General features: G+C 49.4%; 1 protein-coding gene across 2 annotated transcripts in view; it reads left to right on the forward strand.

The window, feature by feature from the left end:
• The window catches only part of EIF4ENIF1 (eukaryotic translation initiation factor 4E nuclear import factor 1), a 46,038-nt gene that overhangs the window by 16,128 nt on the left and 5,485 nt on the right, over window positions 1-24,425 (forward strand). For both annotated transcript variants that reach the window (XM_072599885.1, XM_072599886.1), the window contains exons 6-16: window positions 32-233; window positions 3,962-4,140; window positions 10,013-10,148; window positions 10,406-10,585; window positions 11,173-11,405; window positions 15,390-15,461; window positions 16,006-16,189; window positions 17,296-17,375; window positions 17,622-17,761; window positions 22,171-22,249; window positions 23,668-23,794. In XM_072599885.1, coding sequence (XP_072455986.1) covers window positions 32-233; window positions 3,962-4,140; window positions 10,013-10,148; window positions 10,406-10,585; window positions 11,173-11,405; window positions 15,390-15,461; window positions 16,006-16,189; window positions 17,296-17,375; window positions 17,622-17,761; window positions 22,171-22,249; window positions 23,668-23,794 — 1,612 coding nt within the window. The remainder of the gene's footprint in view (window positions 1-31; window positions 234-3,961; window positions 4,141-10,012; window positions 10,149-10,405; window positions 10,586-11,172; window positions 11,406-15,389; window positions 15,462-16,005; window positions 16,190-17,295; window positions 17,376-17,621; window positions 17,762-22,170; window positions 22,250-23,667; window positions 23,795-24,425) is intronic.

Below are 24,425 nucleotides of genomic sequence, written 5' to 3' on the forward strand. Positions count from 1 at the left end.
AATGCCTTTGTTCTCTTCTCCGTTCTTTTAGAGAGAATTTGGGGACAGTAAACGCATATTCGGGGAGCGCAGGAGAAATGATTCCTACACAGAAGAGGAGCCCGAGTGGTTTTCAGCCGGACCCACGAGTCAGTCGGAGACCATTGAGCTCACTGGTTTTGATGACAAGATTCTGGAAGAGGATCACAAAGGACGAAAAAGAACTCGGCGACGCGCCCCCTCTGTGAAGGAAGGTCAGTCCCCTTGTCAGGTGCCAGGAGGGGTGGAAGGCGGTAAAATCTCCATCCCAGTAAAGGCAGCTCTTTGTTTAGCACAAGCTTAGCCTTGCTTTTCCTGACCCAGGCCTTGAGGGTGGTCACCTTTGTGGGGGAGCAGTCAGCACCAGTTCACAAGCTAGCTCACAAAGGGCCTCTCCCCTTGGCCCTCCACAGTCCTGCTCTTGGTTTGTTCTGGACCCCTGTCTGTTTCTAAGGAAGGCCATGCGTCTCCTCATGGCTTCTTCCACTGTGTCACTCTGGTCACTGGCATCCTTGCTTTGGGCATCACCTGCCTCATCTGAAAAGTTATAGTAGGTAGATGACCTCCAGAGGTGCTGCCATCTGTTCTTGGTGACTCATCCTGTGGACTGACCTGTCAGGGGATTGACATCTGTGAGGGAAGATGCAAAAGTCAGTACCTTACCTGAGCCAGGCTTTGAAGTGAGGTCCTTGGGTCAGGTCACAAAGCATGAAAGCTGGCAAGGACCTGGAGCCATCTAGGGCAGCCCCACGCATCCCTGGTGGCAGCGACATAGGTTTAAGTATGAGGAAGACGTAGATGGCTGACCCTCTTTTGGGGGAGTGGGACATGTTTGACTTGACCACGCTCTTCACTGTCCATGAATCCATGCAGCCATTCCTCATTTTGTAGAAATGAAACTTTTTATCAGACTTCCTAACCTTAGATAAGATGAGAATTTGAGTCCAACATAAGGGTCTCTTAAGGGAAGAAGCAGGTCATTCTCCTGTGCTTTGATTCCCTGGGCCAATGCCTGTCAGCTCCAAGGTTAGTGTCCTCTTTATCTTGGGGCCAAGATGGTTCTGACTGGACGTTCTTCCTGATTGATTCCCGACTGTGTGTGGAAGAACCCTTTGTCATGGTAGGGCTGCTCCCCACCCTGGCCTTGAGGAGAGGGAAACGCAGGTCCCTTAGTCCTCCATCCTCAGTGTAGCCTTATTGGAACCCTGGCATTTCAGAGTTGTCAGGGACCTTAGGACAGAGACTGGAGAGACAGAAAGGCTCTGAAGTCTTCATTTACAGTGGCGGGAGCTTACCCTTTAGGAGAGGGGAGGGTCCTCGCTGCCTTTCCTGATGAGGTGACCTAGCAGAGAGGGACTTCTGTATGGGCTGCCTCCAGGTGATGGACACTCAAGGCCCGACTTGTTTCGGGTTCCTCTTGCTGCTCATCTACTCTGAGGCCCCTTCCCTAAACCACCCACGCTGGGAAATTGGCTACCCTCTGACCCCTTGCCTTTCTCTTGGCTGTTAAAGCTCAGTTCTCCCTTTGACAGTTTTCTGTCTCCATCTCCTTCATATTTCCTTCTGCCCTCAATCCTCTCTGGAGAACCTACGACTCTTCTGTTGGGGCCCACACATCTTTTACTCCCCATAGATTCCATGCAAAAGGAATTAGGTTTTTTGTGCGTGTGTGTTGTCACTTTCATATTTGGTTGATAGGTGCTTAATGGAATTAGGTCTGTAAAAGACTGGGCTGAAGAAAAGGCAGTTTACAGTGACTCTTAGGGGAAAAGGTGACTCTTGGCCTTTTGTATTCTTAATAGCAGTATCCTCTGCCTACATATGCTTAGCTCTTTTCTCCTTCACTGCTGACTAATTATTACTAGGAAAACTTATTCCATTAAAATAATAAAATAATGTGCTCCTCCTGTTCTGACTAATGCCTCAATGCTTGGAAGGGGTGAACTGCAGCAGCAGCATCACCTGACAGCTTAGAGATGGTTTTCTTTAATAACTAGGTTGTCTGTGCTAGTTAAACAGCAGTTAGCCCTCAGCTCAGTGCTTGGGCCTCCTGCTCTGACAGGCATTTGGAGGGAGCTCCATGTCCCTCTGCTGTCAGGTGTGGGTGCTCATCCGCACATCTCCAGAAGCACCTACCTTCCTGGTCTCTGTGCAGCCTTCACAGGCCGCTATGTCACCTGCCTACCTCTCCAAACAGATGCCTCTTCCATACTGTTGGGCTTCACACCAACACTGCTTTCTAGGCAGGATCAAGCTGGGCCAGAAACACGAACACACACACTTCACTGGGGCTTTTTTTATTCTGTTTTTTAAATAGCAGCAGGTTTAACCACCACCACAACAAAGCCATTTGTTTGATCGTAAAAATCTTCCAGTCTTACTGTCTTGTGAAAAGGATGTAGATGTTTTTCTTCTGTTTAAAAAAAGTCCTAGCTAGAAAGACCAATCCCTACCTTTTTGGAGCTGTTATCCTTTTCTAATGGAGTTAGAAGGCAGCTGCATTTCTTCATTGACTCCAGTTTTTGTACCCTCTTATACAAAGGGTATCTATAACATGAATACACTGCAACTCTCCTCCACAGTAACCTGCCTGCCTCCTCTGGCTGTCCCCGTCCCCCCTCATCCCCCCCCCCCCCCCCGCAGAATGTGGTTTAGGGGAACCTGTTAAAGTGGACTTTGCCGGAGAGTGGAAGGAGCATTGGATTTAGGGTTGGAAGACCTGGGTTCAGGGTCTGAGAGACAGCATGGGGGAGAGGAGTAGGGCCCACCTGGCACCTGGGAACCAAGAACTTGTCCATCCCTACTGATGAACCCTGGGCTCTGTGCCTAAAAGGGGCTGGGGTTTGCACTCCTCCCTCCCCAAAGCCATCGTGGAGAGCACCTGGCTCCAGGCCTGAGCTGCTCTTCTGGATCACCTCCCTGGGCCTCCACTTCCCCTGTGTGGCATGGGTGTGATACTTGTGTCTAAATACAGTGAGGAAAGTCCTTTGTACCTGCTCTAGAAGTGTGAGCTGCTTTTTTATTATTGCAAGTGGATAAAATTGCTAGTATTGATTTCCAGGGCCAGAGAATTCATCCCAGTGGTCAGGGAAGGGAAGCAGTGTGAACAGACTGTGGTGCTTGGCTTTTGCCTTTGTTGTGTGATGGAGAGGCCCATCATGTTGATGTCTGGACTAAGGTGGCCAAGGTGATCATGGTACCTTAAGCAAGGCCTGAGGGCATGTTTCCAAGTGACTGATAGACCTGTGCAGTAATGATGCTGCATTGTAATGAGGGTATGGATTCATTTGGAAGTGGTCGCTCAACATCTCTTCCCTCTCCCCCCGCCCCCCTAAAAAAATATCAGGGTCAAATACACAAAGATTTTCCTGTGTGGGGAAGAAGCCTTCTGTGTTTAACACCTTGGAGGGATTGCTCTTACAGATTTATAAGCAGCTTGGTGGGTATGCAGTGATGTCTAGAAAATACCATGTCAGAATTTTTCCTAGATATTCAGCCTTACGTATAGGGATGGCAGTTCTAGGTTTTGCAATGACTTAAGAGTGACTTGATTTTTGGCTTATGTGTCTTTACATGCCCTTTCATAATGAAGTCCAGAGGTTGCAGCTCTGACTTCTTAGAATTCTTGCTTAAATTTGTATAGATGAGAAATATTATTGGAAATTGGACCATCTTTGATGTGGAGTCCCTAGGTTGCTAAATCTTGAATTACAGCTTTCCGATAGCTGTGTAGAATGTGGAAAGGTGAAGCTGAGTTGGCTGTCCGCCTGCTTGTAAGTGCTGACCACATGGGGGACGAGGGGATCACTCCTGGACAGCTTGCCCACAGGGGGCCCCTTGCGCTTCCATCTTGCTGTGCTTATGCAGGACCAAGCTGTGAATGTTGAGTAAGCTGCACCACAGTGATTAGATCTGATTTTTGTCCTCGTGGTTTTGCCTTAAGGAATAGTTTCAGAATTCAATGGAGGCGTTGCAGAAGAGGATGAAGTGGAGGTCATTCTTGCCCACGAGCCAGCTGCAGATCAGGAAGTGCCCAGGGAAGCAGCTCTGCCTGAACAGTCGCCAGGAGAATTTGATTTTAATGAGTTCTTTAACCTTGATAAGGTGCCAGGCCTGGCCTCGGTGAGTGACCCCACACACATGGCTACAACCATGTGGTAACTAACTCATTCTCTTTGAGCCCTTGTCCCGTATGTTTTTGATAATATGGATGTGGTCTGTCTAGTGCAGCGTTTCCCAAACTGCCTTCCTTGAAGCCCTGTTCTGCATGCTGCCCACAGGGCTACCCTGGGGTTATTGGTGCCAACACCTGTCTCCCTTATTGGTGACTTCTGGCATCACTGGGAGGGGCTTTGGCTTAACTCTTCCTCAAGTTTCACTGCCTCATCACAAAACACCCCCTCTCCCAATGTTTATGTGCCCCATTGGTGTGTTTCAAGCCGGGGACTGTTTCAGGGCCACCTCCTTTTGGGAAGCGCTGGACCAGCCTTTGCAGAATGTCCCCTCTTGGCCTTCCCTGCACTTCTGTTACGTTTTTTGTTTTGTTATGCTGCTGCTTCATTTGGGCCTTTGGAGTGTTTGTACTTACTGTGAGACCTTTGCTAGCAGTAGAATAGACATTTTCAGTGCTGTTAGACTCTACCTTTTTGGGTTAGTTTACGTTGATCAGTTTGAAGTTGGAATCGAGTCTTCTGTAGGCAGAAGGTTTTGTAGCCCAAGATGAGGGAGAATCCTGTTGATCTGGACTGTGAGGATCTTCAGATCCCAGACTTTACTTGGATTGGTGACTTTGTGTGGTTCCAAAAACATCCAGTGCAAAGGACTGTGGAGTACCTGGGTGTTTGTTCTCCATCCCTATGTCTCTTACAGCCTTGATAGGTTAGTCACTTTCTCTGTTACCTTAATCTTTGCCCCCTCCTAGGGAAAGGAAAGGAATGTAGGGATGTAGTCAGGAGCCTGTGCAAGGAGTGCCCTCCCTCTGTCACCGTTAGCCTGCTACAATTGAGCTGCCACTCCTGTGGCAGTGATGCTCTGGGGCTCCTGTGTTCGGGCCTGTGGCCCCAGCTGCATATCGGGTGATTTAACTGGGAAATCTCCCCAGGGCTTAGTTTCGTAGAGCAGGCGGGGTCAGGCAGAGGATACCTGGCTCCCCACAGGGCCCCACGCCTGGGAGAGGCTTCTGGTGATGCCCAGATTGAGAAGGGAGATCTCCCTAGGATGAAGGTCTGTGTAACTGGAGGAAAAGTTTGTCTGCTGGTGTTGTTGCCCTCCCTCCCTTTTCTCCCTGAAGCAGAAGCAAAGGGCAGAGAAGGGAAGGAAAGCAGCCAACGTCTGTCCCATTCTCCCACCTCTACCAGGAAGGGGGAGAAGTGTGGTTTTCTTCTTTGGGGCCATGTGTGATTGTTAGACTCAGCGTTCGGTTCTTGTTTCATTTGGAGTTGTCCTTGGGCAAGTTTGCTGTTTCTACTCGCTGCACCAGTTCATGGCTCTTCCCGTGCTTTGTATGTTTGTTCATCCTTCCCATGACACAGTAATGTCCATCACATATGTGTATGATAATAGCCAATGTGTGGAGAGTGCTTTTCAGACAGGGTCTCATTTGATCCTCATGGTGCTCAGAGTCCCATAGCTAACAGGTGTTTGAGGCTGAATTTGAACTCAGACCTCTGTGCACTGTGCTGCCACCAGCTGCATTACTTGCTGTCTCCCCATAGTCGGTGAGGGTCTACCCTGTTTCTGTCCTTATTTAATCTTGAGCATCGAGTGCAGCAGACCTGGGCTAATCCTTTGGGACAGTGGGTTCATCCATGTGGTTAGCCACAGGACCCTGAAGAGCGCTCTTAGTGGCTTCCTGTTCAAGTGTGCTTTCCTGTTAGCACCTTATGTGTGCAGTGAGCCATGGCAGGGCAAGAGCTGAGGGAAGCCAGGGTTCCTACCCTCCAGGGGCTCACAAATTAGTGTGCCATGATGGGTGGCCAGCTCTGGGACATGGTGTGGAGGGAGCTTGGCCAGGCTTCTGCCCAAGGCCGCTCCCATCTCTTTTCTCCTAAAGCCATTTATTGGGGTCTGAGGGATTGTTGGGTTTTTTTTCCTTTTACCAAAATCATTAGTTTTGGCTTCCTTTTCTCCTTGCATTCCACTAAAAACAGTTTCTTCTTTGAGTTGAACCATTGCGTGGCCTTGATGAACTAGTGTCCCAAGCTGAGAGCAGAAGTGCCCTCTGGGACAGTCCCTTCTCTTCTTGGGTCTGGAGGCATTGTCAGCAATGTCCTTATTCTCCAGGCTCAGTTCTGCTTGAATCACAGACAACTTCCAAACAAAATTTCTGCAAAGGAAGGTCATCTCTTGATTTTTAGATAATGTAAAATGACTTAAGAGGGAGGAGCATCACACAGCTCGGCACAGTGTCTTGTGATGTAACTGATTCAGCGTGGCTGCTTTTCCCCGCTTCCCATTGATAACAGGAGGCCAGCGCTGATTCCACTTGTGGCTTCCTGGGTTCCCTTCCTTTCTCCCCAGTTGTGAGTTTGTAGAGACTGGAGAGGCTTTGTGAGCCCCCCTGCTGCTTCAGATAAACTGAGGCTCAGGAGGGGAAAGTCCCGGTTCTGGGCCTTGCTTCCTCCTGGCTGCTTGGTCCTCAGCCAGAGCAGGGGGACCTTGGGGACCTCCAGACAGCAAAGGCTCTGAAAGGTGGCTGGAGCCCAAGACAGTGTGGCAGTGGACTGATAAAAATATAAATGCATATGTATTTTATGTAATCAAAGATGATCCCATTAGAAATAGAGAAGAAACAGAACTTGTTAGTTTGGCATAAGGTTAAGAAAAATTTAGTTCTCAGGAGATAAAACCTCAGAATATAAAGCAGCATGAACTCCCGGCAGCACCCTCTCACACCGCCCAGTGAGCCTGCGTCCCAGGCCAGGTGTGGAGTAGGGGCCTGGGAGAGGAGAGCCAATGCCTCCTTCTGGCTGGGGTGGCCCTGGCACTCAGCTGGGCAGAGATGGACTCCGTTGTGCTCTTGCTCGTTGTTAGACTAGTGTGTTTGTGACCCTTGAGACCCCGTCGAGGTTTTCTTGGATCGTCAGGTGACTCACCAAAACAGTCACGAGACAAACCTCAAGCTCTTGGCTTCCTCGGCCAGCGCCAGGCTACATGCCTTCAGTGCTAGACTTAGGGTCAGGAAGACCTGGGCTCAGATCCTACCTCATGAACCTAGCCAGCAGTTGTGTGACCCTGGGAGCCCTTGTCTGTGAAATGGGAAATCCTCGTACTTAGTTCCAGGGTTCTTGTGATGATCAAATGAGATAAGGTCTGGGACCTTTAAAGCACTGTATGAATGCACGCTGTTATTTTCCTTCTGGTTAACTGTGTGACCCTGGGCAGGTCACTGAATAGCTCTCAGCCTCAGTTTCCTCTTCTGTAAAATGGGCATGGTAACCTCATTTCCCCTCCAGGTGTTGAGAGGAGGTTCCATTGGGGTGATGTTTGTAAGGTGCTTGGCAAACCTTATTATTGCTAATACGCTGCTCCATTTGGGGCGGCACCTGTGGACCTGGGTTGTCTTTACCTCCATCACCAGTGACTACTTGGAAAACTTAGGAAACTTGGCTTGTAGTTTTAACATTAGATCTCACTTGCAAGCCTCTAGTTCAGAATTACCTTCTAAATTATAAGATTAATACAAGTAGAGAATAATATCTGAGTTTTGAGTATATTCTTTGAGAACAAAGATTCTTCTTTTTTTTGGAAGGAAGAAGGTTTCTTGAATTGGCATCCTAAAATCCCACAGTTTTCAAGCACCAAAAGGAGCTCCTCCCGCCGCCGCCCACTTTGTATTAATTTGAGTTAGTGTAATCCAGGGCTAGAGATGGATTTTCTGGCCTTATTAGATTGGTCACTGATCAGCTCTAGCAAGAACTGAATGATTGTTTGGTTTACTCTTAAGTAATTTGAAGGGTGAGAATCCACCCAAGAGCGAGGTGGGTTTTTTGTTTTGTTTTGTTTTGTTTTTAGTTAAAAATAAAGCAGCATTTAATTTGCTTTAGACCCTCCGGTCATGTGTCCCTTACTGATGAGGTGTTAAATGCCAGTTTGGAAACTTGAGTGAGTTTCATGAATTAGTTTGTGACGAGATAACAAAATTGTTTTGTGTTCAACTTCTAGAAAACACCTGAATCGTTTTTCTGAAGGGGAGAAGGTGAATTAAAGTGGCCCTTTCCCCCTTTGATTCTAACTAGCTAAGTCTGTACAGCACTGCCATTTCCCACCAGCAGCCCCCTCCTCCCCACCCTCTCTTATGACAGAGATGCACAGTCAGGGAATGCCTGGCAGCTGTTGGGTGACTATAACCTGTCACTTCTTCTCAGAGCAAGGGGCCAGGAATGCTTAATCCTTGGTCTTCTGGACTTAGTGGAAATGGCATTGATCCGAATTCTGGAATCACCTTGGTTTTCTTCATGTATTGTATGTTTTTCTTACAAGTATCCCCAAGCTTTTCTGAATTCCTATTTGTCACTTGTGATGGTACAATCGGTCATCTGTGATCTTTACATACCATGCTCCATCTAATCATCTCCCATTTGATACCACCTCCCCCCATTTAGTTTACCATTTTTACTACCCTCACCTGAAATGCTTGTATGAATATTTTATTACGTAGGATTTTTATTTGGTGACTTCCTTTGGGTCAGTGGTCCCAATAGTAGGATTGCTGGGTTAGAGGAGCTGAACAGCTTAATGATTTTACCCACATTCCAAATTGGTTTCTGGAATGATCAGACCAATTATGTCTTTGTGTTTCTTCTTTCCCACAGCCCTTCCTATGTTGAACGTTTCTGTCTTTTGTTATCTTGGCCTGTCTTGGGTGTAAGATGAAATTTCAAGCTTATTTTCTTCTCTCTTATTAGTGACCTGGAAGATTTTCTTATATGGCTCTACCATTTGTTCTGGGCTGTTCATGGCCTTTGGCTATTTATCCATTGGAATGATTTTGGGTGGTCTCTATTTTCTAAATTCCTTATCCCGGTGGGATGTCAGATTTCTCTGAGATGTTTGCTTTGAAGACTTCTCTTGTCATTCTAGCCATATGTATTTTGTTTATACAAAAGCTTTTTAATATTACAAAAATTGAGGGTTTTTATGGTCATCTTTCTTTGCTTGATAAGAATATGCTCCCTGTGACCATTGCTTTGAAAGGCAGCCCCTTCCATTTTCCTCCTTTTCTTAGCTGTTTTTGGGGAATCATTGTGATACAAAGTATAACATTTGCTCTTCTAAACCCAGAGCTGGTTTCTGGTTTACCCAGCTGGGATTCTGAAGAGACCTCATCATGAGGGAAGAGTTCTTTAGGGGCTGCTTCCATCTGCTCCCATGCTGGACTTGAGTTGCCATGGTTCACACAAGGTCTGATCATGGGCATTCCACAGCACCTTGACTCATTGGGCAAATGTTGCCCCTACATTAGGATGTTCTGCTTAAAATGATTAAGTGAAGTGACTGCCATTTAGCCTTCCCATCTGCCTGCTCTGGGCTCCTCAGCTGGATGAAGTTGTCTAGCCTTGATGGCCCAACCTTGCCTGGCCCACTTTCAGGCCTGGCCTGTTTCTGCCCCTCATAGCTGGCAGTGCATATGGTCTCAGGATGGGGTTACCTGAAGGTTGCCCCTGACCCTGTATCAGTTCTGATGTTCATAAGCAGCTTCCCTGGGATAAATCCTGGTAGAGCATGGCCTGCCTGAAGGGACGAAGGATGGAAAAAAGGAATGTTGCATGAAATGGAGACTTCCTACAAGTAAAGAGTTGGTGGTTAAGTGTGGTCACGTGAGAGCTGCTCAGAAATGAGGCGGCTTTTGGGGAAGAAAAGTAAGTTGTTCCAAAGCTGCTGCCAATCCTCAGTTCTGGAGGCAGTTACAAAGTAAGTTCCCTTTCTGATCTCAGTCTAGCACGCTGACTCCTTTCCTAAGAAGGTTCTTTAAAAGTGTTCTTCTCCTGTTTAGATGATAGAAGATGTTCTAGGAGAAGGTTCCGTCTCTGCCAGCAGATTTAGCAGGTGGTTTTCAAATCCCAGTCGATCAGGAAGTCGCTCTAGCAGCCTTGGGTCGACGCCCCACGAGGAATTGGAGAAACTTGCAGGTAATGTGGCATGTCGTCATGTTCTTGGGTGGCCTCTGTTCTGCCTTGGCGAGGGGGCTTCCAGTGACATGTGACTTAGGGACCAGTGACCGATGCCCAGCATCATGCCTCCTGTTGCCACTGGCTATGGGAATGCAGCCCCCTCATTTGGAAGCTTAACCTACCTCCCCATCTCTTCCACCCCAGTGTCTCCCTGACCCCACAAACACAGAACTTTGGTGCTGTTGGTCCATCTCTCCTTATCCTTGTTCGTCCAGGTTTGGAACAAGCAATTCTGTCTCCAGGCCAGAACTCAGGAAATTACTTTGCTCCTATACCGTTGGAAGACCATACTGAAAGCAAAGTGGACATTCTAGAGATGCTTCAGAAGGCCAAAGTGGACCTAAAGCCACTCCTCTCCAGTCTTTCTGCCAACAAGGAAAAGCTGAAAGAGAGCTGTGAGTCCCCCAGAGGGGTGGAGGGGCAGGAGGGTAGGTTCGATGGGGCCACTTGAGGAAACAGTTTCTGAAATGCTGATCTTATTGGCATCTGTGCCCAATAGCACTGTGCCAGGCTCCACAGGGGAATATGTAGATAGAGACCTGCCCCTCATCCTTTGTAGAGGGGAGGGGCACTTTAATTGAAGGTAGCACAAGACACCAGGGACAAGGCCTGAGGGAGCTGTTGAAGCAGAGCTCTAACCTAGGAAGGTGCTGGAGACTCGATTGACTCATCCATAGACTCATCCATAGCTAGTGGAAGACAGAGTCGGGGGAGACTGTCTTGGACAGATCTCCACTGCTGTGACTTTTAATCTGGCTTCTCCAAGGTCGTGTGCCCCCTCCCCAGGGCAGACTTTGAGTGAGGCAGATTTGCCCCTCAGAGGGGTCCCTGCTTGTTTTTCTAACAGGGTGAGGTGGGACCTCTTTTGTTAGGGGTTCCCACTTGTGTGGGGAGGACCGGGGAGAGTGCCCATACCACATATCTTACTGGTGGGCCTAGCATTTGCTGATGGACTGTTCTGCTTTCTCCCACTCCTCTGCAGCACACTCAGGGGTTGTGCTCTCAGTAGAAGAGGTGGAGGCTGGGTTGAAAGGCCTCCGAGTGGACCAGCGAGGGAAGAGTGGCCCACCCTTCCTGGCTGAGCGCACAGAGGAGGCCTTGAGTGCCACAACCAGTTCCCGGCCGTTGGCAAAAGACAGTGACATGTCCGCCTTTAACAAGCTGGTGAACACCATGAAGGCCAGTGGCACTCTGCCTTCCCAGCCCAAAGTCAATGTAAGTAGCACAGTTGAGTCGTACTCCTTACCTCCCCAAGCCTCAATAAATGCATTCAAAATCTGGGAGCTGGAGTATGGTGGACATTCTTGGTTGACTCACCGCCGCTGCACAGCCAGTGCCTCCTCTTGGCTCCTTCATGCTAACGTGTGGTCCTGGTGGGCCCAGGACTCCCCTTCCAAGGGCTCTGGAAGAAGTGTCTGTCTGAGGGATTCCGGTGGACTCTCATCCATTGACTGGGGGTTTTTGTCTAAGGTGACTTAGATAAAAACTTCCCCTGGCCTCTTCACCTCTCCTTATCTAGGTGGGGCTAACCTCACTGTCTCAGAGTATAATCATGGGAATCTTAAGTGTTCTCCTTGTGCTCATAACTTAAGGATTTGTGGGAAGGTCATCAGTGACCACATTGTGTGTTCATGAGTGTATTTCTAGTGTTTGGGGCTTAGGATGAAACCTGAATTTGTCTTTGGGGGCCAGCACAGAAAGCCAACCTAACCATTCACATGTGGTCAACGCTGTGGAGCGTTGGGCAAGGATGCCAATAAGAGAATGTGAAATGGTGCTTTAGCACCCTTTAGAATGCTGTCATGTAAAACAGTGAACAGGTCACAAGCTTGGAATCAGACAGGGACTGTACTAGATTCAAGGTCATTGGATCATAGCTGTCAACCAGCCTGGATGACAAAACTGAGGCCTGGGGAGATTAAAGAATGGTCCGAGGTCCCAGGTAGGAAGCAGAAGTTGAGGCCCTTGGGAGGTCCTTGGACACTGGAGCCAGTGCTCTAGCCTGGCAGCACACCCCTGGGCTTCTGAGGACAGAAAAGGAGGCTGACCTGGCTTCATAAGGACTCACATTGGAAATTACGGGGCTCTATCATGGAGCCAGCTCTGTTCTGACTAAGTGTTTTATCTTTTTCGTTAACAACTAAGGGAACGTAGCCTGCTTTGATACTGTGCTGTGTCATACCACTGAAACCAGGCTGCCATCTTGGGCAGGAGGCCCCTTGGCCTCTGAGGACTCAGCTGATGGGAAGGTCAGATGCAGTCAGGGCTATTCCCTCAGAAGCTCTGGGGGGTGGCATTGGGCAGGGAAGGAGGACCCAAGGGTGGCATGTTCTTGCCTGATGGTTAGTTTCCTCTCAAGTTTTCTCTGGTGAGAAAAGACGGTGTGTTCTGTTTTCAGTCAATACATTGGAAAGGCTTCAACTTTATACATCTTAAACTTCTGAATCTTAGATGAGGAATATGTCAGTGAGATGGGTCTCATGTCATACTAGTCACCTCTGTGGGCCTGTGCTCTGGCCAAGAGATTGTCTCGCCTTGATGTCCTTAGTAAAGGGGAGCATGAACACCTGCATGATAAAAGCAGTGCAGACAGCAGTCTTGTGCTTGGTCCTCCTTGCCTTCCAGGCAGGAGGAGAAGCCACTGGGGAATGCTCAGCCCCTCGGAGATGTGGCTGTTGTGCGTCGTGCCTTCTCTCTCAGCACTCCACTTAGCTGTGAAATAATGTAAATGGGATGTCCTCTTGGTCACCATGCTACTTTAGGCTTCTGAGTTGGGGAATTTTCTCTTTCTGATTTTTTTCTTTTTGATGGGTGAATTCTTTAGGTGTTGCCTTCCAAATGGTTCTAGACTTTGGAGACCTGTTGATGCCAGTTTCTGAAGAGCGCATCTCAAAAGTGCAGGTGGTGTGCAGTGAGCCAGAGCTGACCTTTTGGGGGGATCTGAGGGATTTAGACAGGCTGGGAGGGACCTGGACCACACGCCTCTGAGCCTAAACTGAAGAGTCTTCCCGGGTACTGCCCATTCTGTTGGACTATAAGAAATCACTTCTACTTCCTGTTGTGGAGAGCCAGGGCTGTTCACCTTTGTGACCTGGACCCCTCAGGCAGGCAATCTGGGGAGCCTCGGGACCCTTGTTGAGAATCGTGTGATCTGGGCAATGACAAAGGAAGCCAGCTCTATTGAAATAGTGACCAAAAAGCTAAGCATGTTCACAGGCTCTCCAGGTGCTCTTAATATGGATTGAATGGTTTTCCATTTGAATTGAGAGCCCAGGGCTAGGAGGGGCGGTGGCACTCAGCTGTCCCTGCTTTGTGGCCCCACCCTGAGAAAGAGCGCATCATCTGGAAACAGCTTGGGCAGAAGAGCGCCGCAGACTAGGTGATCCGATGCTGGAGGGACCTCGGAGTCCACGTATCCCCATGTTGCAGTGTCATGTTTGGGTTTTCTGTTTCCAGGCTTATGTATCCTGTATTAATTAATAAAATGCGCTGATACCTTTTCTGGAATGGATTCATTAAAGAGGAAGATGATAATCACTGATATTTATTTTATACTGACTACTTGCCAGGTGCTGAGCTAAGTGCTTTACAGTTATTACCTCATTTGATCTCTCGACCACCCTGGGAGGCAGGTGCTGTTACGATAGCATTTTGCAGATGAGGCAACTGAGACGGTAGTTAAAAGATTGTCCCAAGGTCACAAAGCTAGCAGGTGTCCCAGGCTGGATTGAACTTGGGTCTTCCTAACTCCTGGTACTAGAACTGTATCCACTGTACTGTAGCTGCCCTGGATCATTCATGTTTGCCTTTTCTCCAGTGAAGGCCTCAATAGGAGATCTGATTGAGCCCCACCTATGAGTAGGGCTTTTGGGGGAAAGAGTTAGAACTAAATGGCTTCTTTGAACTCCCGAGTCGACACAGATACTTGCAGTTCTTGGGTTTGCTTCCTTGTAGCTGGATGGGCACTCAGAGACATTGCCATCCAACATCATCACTAGGGTTTCAACTCTGTTTTCTTTGTACAAGTGGAAATTTGTTGTGCTTGGATTCAGATTTGAATTGTTGGACAATGTGAGGAGTTACGGGTCTAAAATAACTTCTTTTTCTTGGCCACTTCCTTGGTGAGAGCCTGTGATTTATTTGTGCTTCAATCCAGTCCCTAAACCATCAGGAAAAGTAACCAGGTTTAAGGCTGACTGTGGCAGCTGCAGACCTGCTTGGGAGGCAACTCCTTGCCCCTGCCTCCCTGACCAGCGGAAAGGAGGCCTCCTGGCCCCCTTGCCGTAGGGTAAGCACTGTGCTCTATGCTGAGGAATTCGCTTGGTCAGGGCCTCCCAGCCCCTGCAGGAGCTCAGGGCTATCTCCATTGCTTTTCCCCTAACATGTTCAAGTTTGAATGGTGGTGGATCTTGCCTGTGCCTAATATCAGAAAAGGAAGGGCCCACTTGTCTCTCCAGTGCCTTGTTTTTCATCTTGGTTGAGAAATGAAGACAGGAACTTGGGTTCAGTAAGTCTTTCAGATGTCCAGCAGACAGAGGCCTGGGCTCTGTGGATGTACAAATCTTTCCTTGGCTTAGAGGGTCAGGATGCCTCGATCACCCTAATAGACAATGAAGTATAAGTGCCCAGGAGAGTTATGGGTAAAATGCTGTTAGAATAGAGAGCTAAGGAGGGCAAGAATACAAGGAGATTTGTCCAGAACAGCAGCTGGGAGATGCTGAAAGCTCAGTGGACCAAGTAACATTGGAGCAGGGCCAGGGTGGACATTCCACACCCATAAAGCAGGTATATTGATGTTTGTCACTTGGAGTGCCCTTTGAAATATGACTGACGCTTGGCCAGCCTGAGTCCTGGCTGCATCACTCACTTTCTCCTTAGCCCTTCACTGCAGGCTGTGTCTATGTGACTGTAGCATTGCCGTTGGAGACAACAGCATGAGGCTAACTCCGGGACTGGTGTCTGCAAATGTGAGCCAGGAGGATGGTGTTGTTAGGTCAGACCTTCCTCTCCACTCTTGCAGAGCCTCAGAGCACGGCAGCCTTGTGGGTATGGGTGTGGGTGTCCAGGTTCATGCAGTTTGAGTTACAGTGAGGTTTGGGTGGGGGGGCCAGGGGATGGTCTTTTTCTCATCTTCCTTGACTTTTAACTTGAGCTAAGTATGTGCACAGAGGTTAAATGATACTTTCCTCTGACTTTTAGCGAAACCTTGAAAGCCATTTGATGTCCCATGCTGAGATTCCAGGGCAGCCTCTCCCTAAGAACATCTTACAGGTACTTCTTCTGAGGCTAAAATTTGCATCTCTTGTATGTGGACTTAAGTCCCCTGTTCTTACTTCGTTAACCTGAGAGGAGAGAAGATGAAAGTTATACTAAACCTGGCTTGAGGAGCCTTTTCCCCCATCATGCTAAGCTCCTGAGGTCTGAGTTGACAGGACCTCAAGATGGCTGGACCAGCTCTGTTGGACTTGCCTTCCTGCCACCTGGCCCTTTCTAGGGAAGGAGGGGATGTCCCACTGACTGCAAGGTCACTCTCCTCTTTGGGCAGTAGTTAGAGGCTCCCACAGACTGTGTCCTACCGGGCCTAGCCCTGCCTGCTGTGTGGAGTGCGGCCAGCTATGCAGTGCCACGTCTGTGTTGCATGTGTTGTCAGAAGATATTTACTTTGTCATGAGGGACTTAGTCTTTTCCCCAGGCACATTGTGGGAAGTACTTCTTGGGCATTCAGCTGAGGGGGGACCCACATGTGCACACTTTGGGCACAACATTGGGGGAAGAAGCCAGTGCTGTTCATTGCTCAGATCCCCTCTCTGTCCAGGAGCTTCTCGGTCCACCAGTTACAAGACCTGCTTCTTCTCATCTCCTGAGTGGCCTTATGGGGAGCCTGGAGCCGACAGCATCGTTGCTGGGCCAGAGAGCCCCCTCTCCTCCCATTTCACAGGTGTTTCCAACTCGAGCAGCCTCCACAGACTACTTGCGCCCAAGGATACCCTCACCCATCGGTAAGTAGGCCTCTGCTTAGATCGAAAACTCTTTAGACCATGTCTGTTCTCTCTGTGCAGGCTTTGCCCCAGAAGAGAGAGAGGACGTGGTTCTCTGACTCTGCAGGATGTGCCAGGGCAGCTTACAGTGGTCAGAGGCTCCAGGACAAGATTTTGGTTCTAGCTCAGTGTTACCATTAGCGGCTTGTGTGTTTGTGAGGCTTGGAGGCTAACCCAGGACCTTCCCTCACTAGCACATGAAGGACATTGTATAGTATAAGTAGAAGTCAATTTTACAGATAAGGACATTAAGGCTTAGGGAGATGCAGGGACTTGCTGGCTGTCCAGCAAGTGTCAGAGTCAGGATTCAGCCTCATTTTTTTTTTTTGTTTTTAGTTCTTCCATCATGGCCTAGCTGTCTCACCTTGGCCTCTTCAAGCCTTCATTTCTCTGTAAAACTAATAAATGGTTATCCTTTTTCTCTGGTCCTCATCAGGCCTTAAAGCCTTCTTCCTCACAAGCAGATTTGCAAACACCTGGGGAAATGGACCTTCCTTTGCAGGGTTTCTTAAACTTGACCTGTAGTCAGGTCCTGAGTCCCACCCTGAGGGAGGATGAAGGAACAAATTGGACCTTTGGCGGGGAGCGGCTGTCTTGGGCTTTTTGGATTTGTTCTTGGGTCTGGTCAGATGCAGCCTGATGGCCTCTCCTTGACTGGAGGATGAGTACTGGGGGGAAAATGGAGGACTGAAGCTATCTCTGCCCTCTGAGAGTTTATCTTCTGTGGGTGAGACAAGAACACAAATCTTGATAGATAGAATGAATCCTGGGTAAATATTGGGAAGAGGGCGCTCTAGAAAGTCACCCTATAGACACTTAGTCTTGTGGAATAATTATCATGCCTGAAGTGAGATGACCCCTGAACATCTGCTGCTCAGGTTGCCCCTTGGCACTGGAACTTGCACCCATTGCTCAGGGCTGTCCCCCCCTTGTCCTGCCTGTAGAGCCCAAGGGAGGTGATGTGGCTTGAGGATAGTTTTTGATGGCATGGGGTCAATTTTAGGGTCTTACACCCTCGGTGTCCTGTTACATCTGACATTCTCCGTCACTCCTCATGTTCTGTGCAGGTTTTGGACCCAGTTCTCAGCAGTTGCTTGGAGATCCATTTCATGGAATGCGGAAAACAATGAGCCCTGTTGCTGCACAGGTCAGGCTGAGCTCCTTGAGAAGCCGGTGCCTGTTGTGTGTCTTGCTGTATCTATTCCCCTAGCTTTGAGGAGTTTGTAGAATTATGGTTTTACATGACTTGATTTATACTGGCTTATCCTTTATGCTGTTTGTAGACGTAGTATGCCTCTAGAGTATGTTTTAGAGTCCTTGTCCCTAGAGGGGGTGGGGCACTGTGGAGGAAGCCTCCTGATTTCTTGCTGACCTGTTTTCTGCCTTTGAGCAGATGAGCCAGCTGGAACTGCAGCACCCAACCCTGGAGGGGCTTGGTCTGCCCCACGAGCTAGCCATGCAGGCGGCCAGCTTTTATCAGCCTGGCTTCGGCAAACCTCAGATGGACAAAAACAGAGACGGCTTTAGGAACAGGTGCGTTTTTACAGGCCTGAGCTGGGTGACGTGAAAATGCATGAATTATTGATTAAGCTCTTTGGAAGCAGGAATTGGTTTGTTCTTTGTGTGCCTGTCTGATACACAGGTACTCAGGGATCTCAGCTTGTTGACCAGGCTGCTGTGGATACTTGAATTTTGATGCATTTATTTAGCACTTGTGTGTGGGCTAGGTACACTGACAGAAGGGAGACCAGCCCCTGTCCTTCCATTTTAGTGGGGAAAAGTCTTGTAGTTTGGGGACGCTTCCTGGAGAGATAAGAAAACGGGCGTCTAGGGGTGGGGGTATGGTTAGTGGATGACCTGGAGAGACTTGACAGCAGCAAGTAAGTTAGGAGCCAGACCAGACTGCTGTGGAGAGAGTTCGAAAGGCTGCCCATGGGCAAAAGGGGGGCACTAGTATGAAGTGCCTCCTCAAGGGGGGGGCCCTGTGCGCTGTTGGGGAGACAAAACAGAACCAGTTGTGGTTCCCCATAGTTCAATACCTGGGATGTGCTGGGGCACTGGAGATGTGTAGACTGATGACCAGTAAGAATGGAAGAGGATGAATGCAGATCTCTCCTCTGTGGTTTGAGGAGTTAGGAGGGAAGGACTTGGGGCAGGCTTTGCGGAGGATGAGGCATTCCTCAGCACAAGGTGTGACAGAAAAGGGAGAGGAGCCTGGAACAGGAAGAATCCATTGAGGAGGGATTAACAAAAAGCATCTGGTTTGGCTGGAACTTAGGGGCACTAGTAGGAGACCAGATGAGAAAAGCAGATTGGGGCCAGATTTGGAAAAGCCTTGAATGCCAGACCTGGGATTCACCACTTTCTTCTTTGGCCCTTGAACCTCTGCAAGCTGTGACTAGAGTCTAGATGCCTGTGGGAGCATGAGCTGCCATTGATACCCTAGCTCCTCAACACTGGCAGCTAATCTTTTGTCTTGGGTTGTTTCTGTTTTGGGCGTATGTCATGTCTATCAGTGAATGGATGTGGGAATCTCAGCAGTCAGAATGAAAATATGCCTTCTGGACCTGAGCATGTTCCTCTGTGAAGTGCAGGATGGTCACTGCTCTCCTTTCTTGTGAGGTGCTGCTTTGGCCGCCTTCACTTCTGGAGGTGGTAGCTCTTTTCCTGTTGGATTTGAGACAGTGGATAGAAGGCTGTGTTCACCAGTCGTCCTTGTCTTGTGTGACCGAAGGCAAGGCCAGTAACTGGCCTCTGTGTACTTGGCACTTAGGAGTAGTAGTCCGGGGCTAAGCACTGCGGAATGTAGAAAAGCTGTCAGAGGCTGGCCCTCAAGGAGCTGCCATTCTAAAGGGAAGAAGACATGTCAGTAGCTAGAAATGTATGAGATGGATACAGAGTAGGTGAAGGGTTACATCTGAGGGGAAGGCCACAGCTGGGGAGACTGCAAAAAGTACCTGCAGACGGAGAATATTCCCATCATGGAGACAGCATATGTCAGGTCTTTAGGGGAACATTGAGAAGAGTTTGTGGAAAGGAGGTGGGGAAAGGAGGAGAGATCAAGCTAGGAAAGAGGACTTCTGTCTCTCCTGATGGCAGTAGGGAGCCAGCTTTGGTCACAGGGACAAACTTAGGTTTGAGAGCATAGGGGGAGAAGCTGGAGACAGGACCCTAGGCAGAAGGTGCTTCTGGGTTCCAGGTGAGAGGCGATGAGAAGTCAGAAGTAGAGCAGAGAGAAAGAAGTGTGGACGAGAGACTGCAGCAAAGCAAAGGCAAGACTTGGATGTGGGGGGAGGGGAGAATCAGGGATGGATGACCCTGAGACCCCCAGAGTGGTGAGGAGGATGTGCAGGAGAGAGAGTTCTGTTTTGAACATGGCGAGTTTATCATCCATGGGATGTGCAGTTTAGGATGTTTGGTGTGAGACAGAAGAAATCTTGGAGCAGTTTTCAGCTGTTAAAGCCTTACTAGTTTTAAAGTACCACCCCACCCCAGCCCTGACTTTTGGGACACCCTAGATAGGTCTGAGAGTCCTCGTAGGGAGAACTGAATCCACAGAAGCTGATGAGATCATTGAGCAAAATAATGCAGAGGGAGATCAGAAGAGGGCCCCCCTCAGAGCCCTGGAGGACACTCCTAATGAGGTAGGGTGACCTGGATGAAGAACCAAGACAGCAAGGAGGAATGAGGAGGGAGGTCCCTGGACCCTCTCGAGGCCTTCACCAGAGGCCACTGTGGGGACTTGTGACCCTTGCTTTGTCCAGAGATAGGGTTAAAAAACAAGCATTACAATCTCCATTGTATGCTGGGTAACTTTCTTGTCAGCATTGGAAATAAAAATCTCCCATCTGCATCTTCTAGTGCAAGTGGGTGCTGAGCTTCATTTATCCTTAGGCATGTTGTCTAGGTCTCAGGTACTGTAGTGTTTGCTATTCCTGGCAGCTCTGGACTAGCCAGTGAGGCCACAAACCCTTCAGCTGACAAGTGAGAATAGGGAGGTCTAGATGCAAGAATGACCGAAGGTGAAAACGTGGTCCAAGTGAAAGAAGGAACGTTTGAGGAGAGAGAGAACTTGGAGCTGGAGATGTGAGCTCCTCTAGGCCTCAGATACCGGCGGATGTGAGGATGCTGAGTTGGGAAGACTGCACGCTATGACTGCCTTGTTTTAAAGGAAGTGAGGGATAACTGTCCAGGAGTGGAAACCCGATGAAGCCCAAGTTCTGCCTCTCCAGTCCAGTCTGTGGCCCATTTTATCCCAGTGTGTCTCAAAGAAGGGCTTCAGCAGGCAGGTGAGGAGAAAGCATTCTCTGGATGTAGGGAGACAACCCATGCACAAACATCCATCAGCAGGCATTTATTAAATGCCTTCAGTGTGTCAAATGCTAGGAATGCAAACAGTGAGACCTGCCCACTGCCCCGCCCCCCCCCCCCAGCCTTGGGGGCCTCTCTGAGGCTCTTTTGTTTTAATTTTTTGGGGGAGAGGGGGAAGCCAGCACAGAGGAAAGCCTGGGTTTGACTGGGCTGGCTCCATACAGCAATGGGACAAGTGAGTGATGTATGAGACTGGGGAGATAGGCCACAACTGGATTGGAGAGGGTCTGAAATCCAGATGGGTTCCTACGTGTTTCATCCTCAAGTGGGAAACCACTTTCTTACTGTGCTTTAGGAAAATCATTAAAGGGGAAATGAATTGGAGAGCAGTGACACTTGAGGCCAATGCCATATATAGCCAAGGCTAGAGGTGAGGGGGATTGAGCTGAGGTGGTTTCTTTCTGGGTGAGGGAGAAATGGAAAAGTCTGGATGCTGTTTAGATACTTCTGAGGTGGAAGAAGAGGTCAAGGTCACTGAGCCTGGAAAGATGGCTGCTGCCTTTGGGTAGAAAAGTGAGGTCTGTCTTAGATGTGCTGAGGCTGAGAGGTTTGAGGGGCACAATAGGCCTCCCAAATCAGGGAGAGATTTGGGTTGGACATGAAGAGCTCCTTGATTTAGCATTACAGAGATGATGGTAAAACCTATGAGAGCTGATGAAGTTATACCAAGTGAACATAGAAAGGACACAGGACAGGCCCTTGGGAAGCACCCAGAATTAGAGGGATTGGTGAGCCAGTCAAGGAGGCTGAAGAGTGGACAGACAGGACAGGGATGGGAACTCAGAGAGAAGCGAGCAGTGAGCTTCCAAGAAAATGTCATGGCCAGTGACACAGGATCCTGCTGAGAGGTTGGAATGGGGAGCCCTGAGAAAAGACCATTGAGATCCTTGGTCAGTTTGGAAAGAAGAGCTTTGACTGAGGAAAGAGTGGCCCTCACTTGAGGGGGATTGGTTGAGGTTCAGAGAAGATTTGAGTAACTGGGGAAGGGCCCATATTGGAAGAGCTTGCAACTCTCTAGCCATCAGACCTAGATTCCACATGTTTGAGGGTCTAGCTGATGTTGAAGCTATGGAAGCTGACCATGGAGTCTAATGTCTAGGAGATGGGCAATAGTAAGGAAGGGAGACTAAGGCCTGTTGCCAGGCTGAAGGTAAAGGCCAGGTGAGGACATAGGCCACCATAGCTCTTGGTCTCCCGACAGGCCCCCATCTCCTCTGCATTTTGGGAAAGGGGGGGGGGCAGCAGCTTGACGGGAAGGGTTAGTCAGCCTGTGGGGATAAGGGGATATGTTTGGGTGAGCTTCCATTTGAGGTCAGCTTTGGTTTGGGAAGGGGGAAGGGGGTTGGTGGTGTGGGACCAGAGCAGAGAGGAGGGAAGAGAGAGGAAACGCAGCCTGGCCCTGAGAGCTGCCTGAGGGGCAGGGACCATGGTGTTCATTCCCTGACATTGCAGAGACTGAGCCGGTTGCAGATGTCCTCGATTTACAAATGCCCTGGCTGTGAGGCAGGATTTGGGGGGAGGCTTGTGCCCAGAGCTCTTGCTGTCCCTGACCTACTGACCTTTGTTGACAGGCAGCAGCGTGTGGCCAAATCTCCAGCCCCTGTGCATCGAGGGAGCTCTGCATCTCCTGCTCCTGCTGTCACAAGTATGGTGAGTGAGTGCTGGGCTTCTGAACTTGCAGCTCTAGCAATCCTTGTCCATGTTTATCCCTGAGATGCTTCACCCTCCCACCCCCACCCACTGAGGCCTTGGAGTTCACGTCCTAGTTTTCAGGAATGGGGTTCCTTGCTCCATTGAGAATGAAGCAACTGTGGCTTAGTGGAGTATAGGACAGGAGGTGGTGGTGCCTACTTCAGCAACCTCAGTTTGTTCAGATACCTGCAGGTTGTTTCCTCTTGGCCTTTTTTGTGTTTTCTTCAATTAACTGAGATGGTGGAGAGAAGTCATTAGCTTCTTGAGGGTTTTGAAGGTTGATGGAGGCGGGTGGTAAAAACCACCAAGCTCATCCATGTAATTGGACTTGGGAGGAATGGGCCATCACTTCAGGGATGAGTGACTCTTTTGAGAATCCCTGATGGCGGTTTGAGGGTTCACTTTTTACAGCGTTGGATTGTTTTGCTTCTATGACTTAGATGGTCTTTCAGTATTTCTGTGACCAAATAGATCATCATCCTGAGGCTGGTCTGTAAATTTCTCCAGACTGAGCTAAGTTCACCGTTGAACCAGCCTAAGCTTGTTAGCTCACTGTATTACAGCAGATGGCTTGTGCGGACCATGGCTGTGATTAAAGAGATGACTTGGCTCAGTTTTCCAATTAGATTTCTTGTGGGTCATGCTATACTGAGTTCCTGCCTGCGTTGGTGGCTGACTGGAGCTATCAAATATCCCCTTGTGTAAAGAGGGCTCCCCCAGGTGGGGTGGAGTTGTAAAGGGACTGTCTGTCCCAGAGGGACTGAGATTGCAGCCTGATCCAGCAGAAGGAGCATGGAGCCATTTGGGGGTTCTTTTGGAGAAGGAGGAGAAAAGACTAGGAGTGGACTAGGGTGTCCTCCTGGACATAAGGGGCACTCAAACTGAGCAGACAGACCTCTTTCAGGGCTCTCACCAAGAGGACTCCAGAACCTTTTCCAGAGCAGTTTGCAGCAAGGACAGGCCTGGCATCTTTGAGGGGGCACTGGATGATGTTGTGGCCTTTGTCCCAGACTCTGTGCTTAGGCTTGTTTGGGCTGATGTTCCACACGCCGTCTTTAACGAATTCACATAAGATAATCCATTGGCCTTCAGAAAGTGCCTCCCTTCTCCCAGTCCTCAGTTTCCTCATCTGTAACAGGGCCAGAGTGACCTGGGCTTAGATGGTCTCCAAGGTCCCTTTGGCACTTGTTCTAATTGATGGATTCGCCTTTTGACTCAGGCTACACCCTGGAGTCTGGAAGGATGGCATGAGTGTGTCCTTTGTCTCGACCTGGGGGGATGGTGGCGTTGGTCTGGCTCAGGCCAGGGTGCCAGTCAGATGTGGGACGTGGGCAGTCACAGGCTGGGTGTCTAACTCCAGCTGCTTCTGTTTGTAGCTGTCTCCTTCCTTCACTCCTACCTCAGTGATACGCAGGATGTATGAAAGCAAAGAGAAGAGCAAAGAAGACCCCATTTCTGGGAAGCCGGTCAGCGATGGTAAAGAAGGCCAGAGAGCAAATGAAGGTAGTAAACCGGGCTTGAAAGGCGGGTGGTGGAAGCGATGGGGCTGTGGGCCGCAGGGCCGCGTGCTGTCAGGAGGTTGCTGGTCAGAGGTGCCAGGCCATTTGGGACAGATGGGTTGTGACATGGTCTCTGGGTCCCTGCAGCCTAGGTTAGCCTGTGGCTGACACTTGTTGCGGTGATGTCATCGGTAAGAGGAATCATAGTTCAGGGCCCTTAGCTGCAGACGATAGGGAGCAATACTGTGTGAAAGAGCTTGTTCCTGGCACGTTCTGGGATGGGCTCTGACCTTGTGGTCTGTCCTGAGGAGAGAACTGGTCATTGGGAAGGCGTCATTGCTGAGTGAGCTATCTTGAGTTAGGAGAAGAGAGGGGCGGGAGGGAAGTCCTGCTGAGAAACAGGCTGGGGGGAGCCTGAGCTGGTCAAGGTCCTGTGGCTGACTGCTGCCTGGGGGACTGAGTGACACTTCACTGGCCTTCGTCTGACTTCTCCAGTCTTGGGGTACTTGGGGTGTGCTGTCACTGTAGAAATACAGCTTTTCCAGGAGGACTGACCATCGAGTAGAGTGAGTGTCACAGCCACCAAGCCAATGCCCTCTGCAATTGGTCCTGAACTGGGCTCCTGCCCTCTCCCT

This window comes from Notamacropus eugenii, chromosome 4, assembly GCF_028372415.1.
Source record: "Notamacropus eugenii isolate mMacEug1 chromosome 4, mMacEug1.pri_v2, whole genome shotgun sequence".
In the NCBI taxonomy this organism is placed as follows: Eukaryota; Metazoa; Chordata; class Mammalia; order Diprotodontia; family Macropodidae; genus Notamacropus; species Notamacropus eugenii.